The 9,699-nt window shown below is 38.1% G+C and overlaps 1 protein-coding gene across 1 annotated transcript in view; it reads left to right on the top strand.

Moving 5' to 3' along the window:
* Positions 1-4,757: 4,757 nt before the first annotated feature.
* The window catches only part of LOC107713309 (ceramide glucosyltransferase-like), a 44,057-nt gene continuing 39,115 nt past the window's right edge, over positions 4,758-9,699 (top strand). Inside the window, exon 1 of the mRNA XM_016518770.1 lies at positions 4,758-4,911. Coding sequence (XP_016374256.1) covers positions 4,814-4,911 — 98 coding nt within the window. The 5' untranslated portion in view covers positions 4,758-4,813. The remainder of the gene's footprint in view (positions 4,912-9,699) is intronic.

The following is a 9,699-nucleotide window of genomic DNA, read 5'->3' as shown; positions in this document are numbered from 1 at the left end:
ATATTCTGTTTTCATTTTAATTTTAGTTAAAGTTTTAGTAATTTTGTCATTTTTAACAGTTTGTTTATTTTTAATGTCTATATAGTTTTTATACATGTTTATTTCAGTTTGACTTATTTTTGTACTTAAAGTCAAACTAAATGAAGATGAGAAATGTTGCATGGCAACTAAAATAGTGGTTATTTGCATATTTGAATAAAGCAATAAGCCCCGTGAAGCCGTGGTTTACAGTGAATTTATAACAGCTATGGGGCGTTGTTAGGCAAGATGCGAAGCGGCCTACAACCCCCTTAGTTGTTATAAATTCACTGTAAACCGCGGCTTCACGGGGCGTATTGCTTTTATAAAACGGTTATTCCATATACGTAGTAAGGTTTCACAAAACAAAACAGAGCAAATAAAGTGTAATGATATTAATAAAAACATTATTCTTCTGCCAAACAATGTAGTTCCTCAGAAAAGTTTGTGGTTACAACAAAGTGGTTGCCGAGCAACACACAGACGTAAACCAAGGTGTATGTTTGTAGCATAGACTGTAAAAAAAAGAGTTTAAAAGGGTTTGTAGAGTAATTTACAACAGCTTCAAACGCGGCTCAACCAATCAGAATCAAGGACCGGAACTATACGTTTTATAACATGTAGCTATTCATATTTAAACAATTCTTACTGTTATCAGCGGGGGAGCATATGGTGATATATGAAGTTGTGCCATTTTGTTTATTTATTTAAATCGCTATTTTGTCAGCTTTTTGTTATTGGTAATCAACGAGTCTTTTAAAATCAATGCAAAACAACTCTGAATTATTACATTTATGAATTAAAAGTTTTTATAGTCAGATTATAAACAGCACTGAGGCACTTCAATGCAATTAAGTAGAAATTAATATTTTTTTCTTTTAATAATAATAATGCACATGAAATCGCTCCACACTCTGTCAGCATAAACATGTCAGAGGAGCGACTCATGCTTCGTCTGTCTATCATTGTTCAAACTGGCTCTTAAAAATCTCTGTGATCTCTTCTGTATGGACTTTGGAGAGCTTATATCAGCATTTACGTGTGAAGATGGATTATGGATCGGGTCAATGGGGCCAGTGTCCTGGGGCCTCTAAGCGTCATGGGCCTTCAGCTGAGAGGCCATACAACAGAAACTGTCAATGTCTTTTAAACATGTTATTGTTGCAGTTTTGAAGTTGTATACTAATCATGCTGTAAGTTGTCTTTTGTATGCTCATTTCTGTGATTGCAACTTTCTGACTTTATTTCTCATACGTCTGATGTTTTATTTTTGTTGTTGTTGTTGTTTTAGTATTTGAATACATTTGGACAACTAACAATACGTGACTAGGAAACAGGCTGATTGACAGGAATTGTTATTATGTATCTCAGAATTTTAACCTAATTTTTAGAAGTTTAGGGAGATTCCTGGGGACTTGGATATTTCCCTAAGTTTTTCATCAATAACAGTGAATGCTTGACTTGTAATCAGGAATCTGTACTGCCAAACCTATCCACTTGTCCCATCATGCAAAGGGTTCAAGGCAAATGAGCAGATACAATAAAATACTGTAGAAATTACACAGATTGTATACTTATACATACGTCAACAAATTAGAATATGGTGACATGCCAATCAGCTAATCAACTCTCACAATTAAAAGAACCAAAGACTTAAACTACTTCAGTCTGTTTGCATTGAATTTATTTAATACACTAGTTTCACAATTTGAGTTGAATTACTGAAATAAATGAACTTTTCCACGACATTCTAATTTATTGAGATGCACCTGTATATTGAAATCTATGCCTTGTTTCTCCAGATCTCCATGAGACTTTGTAGGGCCTCTTCGGTGATTTCACACTAGATGTTTGCAAAGGTTTGGAGGCGGTTTCTGTTCTTGGTTGTGAGAGACAAGCAGGCAATGGAGAAACACAGAATACTTACAATATAGGAGTTGTAGGAAGTATGTATGACACTTACTTGGGAACCAACCAGTTTGGGAGCCAGTTTTCTCAAGAAGTATTGTTGTTGGTGTGCATGTACATTTTAGATTATAGATTAAGGCTTCACACAATTTTGAACACGCATTTACCAGGCCATTTCAGGCCTTTTCAAATTTGGCCCATTTGGATATTTCAATGGGGCTGCCAGTTTCTCTGAGCTTTAGAAGTAAAATAGACAACAACAAAAACATCTAGAATGAACTGGCAACTTGTAGTTGCAACGACATGCTACCAAACATGACTAGTTCACAAATAGTTTGTTATGCACCAAAACTGTAGCTGTAGTGAATGAGTACAGTGTGAGGAAACAAATATATATCACAGTTGCTGCATCAGTCTGGCTATCTCTGGAAATGTTTTATGACAAATAATAAAAATGAAAGCTATAACTGATGCTTTATTTATGTAGTGAACAATTACACTTCATTATACAACAGCCAGTTACATCATTACACCAGTAGATGGCGAAAATGAGTGAGTCGCTGAAATATTTACTCAACTAATTCATTTAAAAGGATCATATGATGCGATTTCAAATTTTCCTTTCTCTTTGGAGTGTTACAAGCTGATTGTGCATTGATAAGAGAAAACGAAGTGTTTGAGAGAGGCGGGGCATAGAGGACCTACAATAATGTACAGTATTTGAAAAATAATGTGTTTTTTGAACATTAAAGCAAGTCAACATATTCTGTTACACCAAATACACAAAATAATGATCTTTAAAAAAGCATCATATGACCCCTTTAAAAGCACTGGTTCATCCGAACATGCACAAAACACAGCTTTTACAAGCCAATCGCTAATGTTATCTTGAAAGTGCAATCTATTAAATGCAATCGACAAATCTAATACCATTAAACATGAAGCGTTTGTTTAATATGCGTTCTTTTATTAATTTGTAGAGGCTAATCAGACCAGTTAGACTAGTCAGGTTAGCGCCATGTTAAATTTTTGACAAGAATGAAAACAAGGCTGAGAGGAACATAAGTAAAGTACGTTCAATGGATTGTAATGCTGTTTAACAACATACCGTTTGTTCAGCTAAAAAAAATCCTTCCTGAAAATTTTCAGTAGACAAAATCACCATAGTTGAAAGTTGCGAGTTGTAAAATGATATGATCTAGGACCATTATAAAGTGCATGCCATTGTGAAGACTGTAAGTTTATCCCTCACAGCCTCATTTTCATCTGCATTCTGCTATCCCTCACAAAAAAATATTTTTAAATATGAAATATGGCACTACCTTAAAGCCTATTGATCAATACAGTTCGTGAAGTGTCAAGCGACGAACAAATCAAACACTATTGTTACATAAAATGGTTAGCGCTCAGTAATCCACTGCTCTTTTTTCAAGCAACAGAACGTCCTGTATCTTTGCTGACTAGTTTGATCTCATTGCTGTAAGGAAAACCTCTGGAATGCACTTGAATATTTCTGCTTGTCACCTAAACCTGAGACTTCATTGTCTTCCTTTGAATTCCACGTGAACAGAACAAGTAGGAAGTTGGTTTCTGTGAAACATTCTATATCAGAGCTTTATATCGAATGTTTCTCATTCCTAACTGTCCTGTAGCCTACTTCCACATGTATTTCTTGCTCACCTTCTCTCAGCATTAGGTGCGGAGTTCATAATAAGGGCTGAGGATGAATTAGTTTCATCAGGCTGAGTCAGTGGAAACATGCTGTCATGGACACTAGTAAAAGGATAAGGGTTGACATCATTAGCAGGACATAAGAGCTTGGCAAGAGTTAAAAACAAAAGACGGGACGGGACAGGAACACATTGCAAAATAGCAAAACAATGGATAGGCATCACAGCAGGTTTCAGTCTAAAGATGATGTCATCCCTGAATAACTAGCAATCAAAATAAAAAATAGAAGTACCTTGAATAAAAAAAAAAGGTATGACTAAACATGCGATCGATTCAGAGCAATGCTTTTTAATTAAATGTTAGATTTAAAAAAAAAATTTAGTCTTCTAACTCGAATAATTTTTGGTATATTATATGTAAGTTCCAACTGAGTGTGTTGATTCTGAAGCATGTGATCAGTCTTATTAAGTCAGGTGTTCATAATCTTTATAATAAGACACACCTTATGAAGGATGAGGAACATCCGCCTTCTGTTTAGCAACCTTAAACTTTATGACCAATAATCCCGGTGACGGTAAATAGCCTAATAATGTTTATCTTTTCCAGGTAATAAATTAGATTAGAGTTGGCCACCTTGTGGATGAACTGTGGAGATGCAGTGTATATTGAATATATATATATATTATATATACAGTATCTCACAGAAGTGAGTACACTCCTCACATTTTTGTAAATATTTTATTATATCTTTTCATGTGACAACACTGAAGAAATGACACTTTGCTACAATGTAAAGTAGTGAGTGTACAGCGTGTATAACAGTGTAAATTTGCTGTCCCCTCAAAATAACTCAACACACAGCCATTAGTGTCTAAACCGCTGGCCACAAAAGTGAGTACACCCCTAAGTGTTTAGCAGCCTTAAATTTAACTTAAATTAAAATAAAATCGGAAAATATAAAAATAAAAGCTGATTTCAAATATCAATAAAAACTCAGTGCTACTAAAATAACACTGGTCAACAGCAAAGTTTGGTGCAGTCCCGCAGACTCCAACCAACCCCAAACGCAGTTCATCTTCTCGGTCCCACCCATTTACGCGTCATCGCGCCTGCTACGCGCTGATTCCCCGCAGACCCGCCCGCTCAGCTCAGTCAGATAGCCTCCAGCATTAGGGCCAAACACTGAGGTGTCAGCGCATCCGGACACAGGACAGCCATGGCCCTGCTCGATCTAGCCCTGCAAGGCTTCTCCATCTTCGGCTTCCTCTTGTTCATAGTCCTCTGGCTCATGCACCTCGTGTCCATCATCTACGTGTAAGTGAATGCGGCATCTTTGATTTGAGAGAAACCATGAAACGCGACGCCGATCGCGAGCTTGGAGCGTAGACAGATTCATTGATTGTAACGGGAGCGTTGTAACGTGTTGCGGCGCGGCGCGTCGCTGAGTTCAGTGCAGATGGGGTGTCTTGCTAACAGGAACACGGGTTTCCTCTGCGGCGCGGTGTAACTGCTACTGCGTGAAAACATTTGTATTTATCAAAACGTTCATATTGCTAGCACGGCTGGCGGGGGGTACATTCATATTAATAATACGCCACACATTAGCCTCCGGCTAGTCTTACATTAATCTCGTTTCTTATCTTTAGCGATGATAGTTAGCATAGCTACTGCGCACTGTTCGTGTTATTTTATTCAGTTACTTTACAAAGTCTAATGGGGTTTTAAATCACTCGGGGGTTTAATTTCTCACGAGGCGTTTATTAATTGTCTGTGGTGACTGGTGAGAGTCAAAGCTACTCCAGCTTCACTAGACACCCGGCTTTCATGGTTTAAATGGCATATGTTTATATTGTAATGGTTTTGTTTGGGTTAGTCGTGTTTAGAAAACCTGTCCTCACCAACACGGTTGTTTACCATTGATATAATCCACAGTTTTCTATGAAGATAACCAATGTTGTTTATTATTCATAACATGCCATCTCCCATTTATTATCTAATATCATATAAATCTATTCTGTCAGGTAACATGCCATCACCCATTTATTATCTAATATCATATAAATCTATTCTGTCAGGTGGGCATATCTATTTTAACATCAGGCTATTTACTGATGCCATTTTAGAATAATATGGAATTTATATATATATATATATATTACGATTGCGTTCACATCAGCAGCGAACCGTACCAGAGTTCACTTGAACCGTACCCCAGACCACCCTTTTTAAGCGGACTCCGGTATGGTTCGCGGGTGCGCACCCGAGTTCGGAAGACAGTGTTCACATCATCCAAACGTACCAAACTCTGACGTCAATCGAACCCGGGTGCGCACTAAAAGTGCTAGTGTGAAAGCACCCTTACTGATCCCAAACTTTTGACCGGTAGTATATATATATTTGTATATTTCCCCCAAATTGTATTGTAAAATGGCATCAATAACCTATATGCAGTATATATAGACAATATTTAAAGTGTATATATATATATATATATATATTCAGTCAAGTGTGTCTGATCTTCTGACTGGTAGTGCATATCATATGATACTCAGGCTATAATGAACTGAACTTTGTTGACTAGGGAGCTGTGGGTTGGGAATTTCCTCCACCTGCAACATTGTGTCATGTGAGTTGGCTTGGTTTCTGTCATGCTCTGATCCTACTACAGAATAACTTACACACGGCATTCTGAAACCAGACTCATTCACTTTCGGCGTTCTGATCTGAGTCAGGCTGATCATGCAGGCTCCTCTTGTTTGTGTCCATCTTACACAATTGTTTTTGGACATTTGCAAACTCCCAAATGATGTGTCCGAGTTCACCCGCTAATGCAAAAAAGGTTGCCGCGGGTCATACGACTCATTCTAATGAGTCTCGAGACGTCAGTTCCCTTTGTTGGCGTGTTATCATGCGTTATGAAATGCTTATGACATACTGTAATTTTTATGTCCACTCTGCTCATGAGCTTTTGTGTTGGTGTTCATTTTTACCTTTGAACAAGCTCCAGGTTTTAAGATCTATTTTTAATGACAAAACAAGTCAGGTCTCAGAACCCCAACAATCCTAGCAAGTTTTGAAGTCATCATGCACTCATAAATGAACATGTGGTTTCTTTTAAAAGCTTTGGAACAAAGAGCCGTTGCAAAAATTTGACTGAAAATCCGCTTTTTAAATGGATTCATTTCAGATTCTGGTCTGAAAAGATGACCGTGACGTGATGTTTTTTTAATGCTTCATTATGGCTTTGGCCACACAACGGCATGCGGCTGGTCATTCTACTAGTGCTGTCCACCACTGTACGGTCATTAACATTGATCTGTTGTGAGACAGGAATGAAAGGACTGAATTCCCTGATCAGGTTGTACCCTGAGGTCAACTGCTTTCTTTGTAACAGATAGTAGTTCACTAGTTGACCGGCGTTATGTTGCTCCTTGAGCCCTGATGATGTATTTTTGTAAATGGACAATGGTCTGTTATTAGTATTTTCCTTTATATGTTTAGAGTCAAAGGTCTTTTTATGGATTTACTTTTAAAATCACAAGAAAACGTATTAGCAACCCTTTTTTGACACATGAAGCGTCCACAGAATGTAAATAAAATGTCTTTTTATATTAATTTTTTTTTGTATTGTTTATCTGATTGGGTAATTGTTCAACGGCAGTGTCAGAGAGATGTTAAAGGAATGTAGCTTGCGCTCACTGTTGTACACGGAAGCAGCTCCGGGAGAATGACGTATGAGGTCAGTGCCCCGCATGCGCCGCTCAGAAGTGACATTATGGGCTAATTTTCATTTTTGGGTGAACTAACCCTTTAAGATGAAGAAATACAGGTTGGGTTATGTAACCGAGAGGATCTTTGAGTCCCGAGTACACCTAGTTTCAGTACTGAGGTGTGGGGATGGTGTGATGCCCGTCCTTTGGGAAACTCGCCCAAGTGGAGTCCTTCCTCGTGTGCCGTGTTTCCTGTTCCTCGCCTCTGATGTTACTCCTGTGGTATGTGACATTTGACCCAGTGTGATGGGATCTGTTTAGTAAAATGTCTTTATGTAATCCTTCCTCTTTGCATAAAGTGGGGAAGTTGCGCATATCTTCATGGCTTCAAAGAGAAAGTACTGATAGTTGGGACTGATTGACGGGAAAAGATAAGTTCACTTTTACCAAAAGTTTTAACTAGATTTTCACTTATTGGCTCACAACAGCCCTATATGAGTCTTTTTTTGAAGTAGAGGTACGACCACATTAGAGAACGTTTGGATGAAATTGTCTGTTGTCAATAGTGATGTATGAAGTACAAACCAAACCAAGCAACAAGCAAATATTTTACGAAATTGGCACGGGTACACGGTAAATGTGCCTGCACCTTAAATCTCTGGAGTTTTTCATTGTATCATTCTCTATAAAATTAGTAAGTAAAATAGTAGGTAAAATGCATCTTTCAAGTCTTAATAAAATGTTTTTTTCTGTTTGTAGTTTAGATTTGTTCTTATCAATTTTGAAGTTTTTTTGACCTCACCACAAAAAAAAAAAAAACATTTTATTTTTTCCAATTTTTTTATGTATACAAAAATATTTTTAAAAAACGGAATTTTTTATTAAACGCATTTTTTTCTTAACAAAACTGTCATGGTTTATTCTAGAGGTCGACCGATTAATCGGCCGATTTTTGGCATTTTTTAATTAATCTGCATTGGCCGATTTATAGGCAGGCGCATCTGCGGGCAGCTAAGCGTTGTTGCGGAACGCCGGAGAATCTCTCTCTGGCTGCCATGCAGTTCAGACGAAACTTCTGGGCTGATTATAACGTGCACATTAACTTTCCTCATGAAATGTGTGTGTAGGTCCGACAATAGCATCCACGATGTCATCGCTTGTGGCCAGTGCACTCTAAGCAGTTATGAGCAGCAGGCTGTGTAATATGTGTGAACTCTTTTATTTTTGTTATCACTTGCCATTTGACTTATAGCAGTGTCCAGTGTTTGCCATACATTGAGTTATTTGCTATTTGTGAGTTATTTGTGGCGGCTCGTCACCGCCACAAATAGATTTCCCAAAGGGCTTATACTTCATTCGCCGTTTTTATTTGAATGTATCATTGAAAAGAACTAGTGGTCGACCGATATATCGCCAATGCCGATATATCGGCCGATATCTGCCATTTTTCAAATATCGGCATCGGCCGATAACATTTTCTGTTTGGCCGATGTGTTCGAGGTGGGACTTTTATTTTGACGTCGCGTCTGACTTTTATTTTGAAGGTGCCGAGAACGGCTGCGGCAGCGCCTGAGCACACAGTGCTCACATTTTCCCTCTTGTTCGCTGTTGTCATTCAGTTCTGTCTAATACGGATATAAGTCTATCTAATAATCAGATAGAACCGGCGCAGACACAGACTTAAGGCCCTTTCACACGGTACGCGGCAGTCGCGAGTGTCTAGTTCATTCTCAATGGGAGACATGCGGAAAGCGGCAAAACACGGGTGGTTTCGCTGGCGGCGCGGAGGCGGAGCGCAAGCGGTGCTCATGTACCCAAAATCCTGCTGCTTCCACGGGCACGGCTCTTCGCGGCAGGCGCCGCCAAAGATAAAAATATTTTATCTTTTTGTGATCGGCAGCGGCAGCCGCGTCGGTTTCAACCAATCAGTGAACATTTAACAAAAAATATGATTCCCAATCCACACAGACTTCGCAGAATACTGAGTGCCCTGTTGGTTACAGTGTTTACTTCCTTTTTAATTATATTTTTATCAAATATTTGTTTATTTGTGAAAAATACTTTGTCTTCTAGAGTATAAGTATGTATATTTTACACGTTTATTTTTTAATCCATTTTCAAATGATTTCAAATTTCTTAAATATGAATTAAAATAAATAAAATTATATCGGCTATCGGCCACCCTGCTTTCCAAGATATCATCATCGGTATCAAAAAACCCATATCGGTCGACCACTCGTTTGCCGTCAGCATTCCGCAAATACGCATTTATATAATTTAAATCTTTGAATTTATGAACATTAATGAACATTTAATTTTACAAACCTTGCAGACTTAAGGCCCTTTCACACGGTACGCGGCAGTCGCGAGTGTCTAGTTCATTCTCAATGGG

The sequence above is a fragment of the Sinocyclocheilus rhinocerous genome, unplaced genomic scaffold (genome assembly GCF_001515625.1).
Source record: "Sinocyclocheilus rhinocerous isolate Xijiao unplaced genomic scaffold, SAMN03320098_v1.1 scaffold688, whole genome shotgun sequence".
Lineage (NCBI taxonomy): Eukaryota > Metazoa > Chordata > Actinopteri > Cypriniformes > Cyprinidae > Sinocyclocheilus > Sinocyclocheilus rhinocerous.
This window is presented reverse-complemented; position numbering and strand designations above follow the sequence as displayed.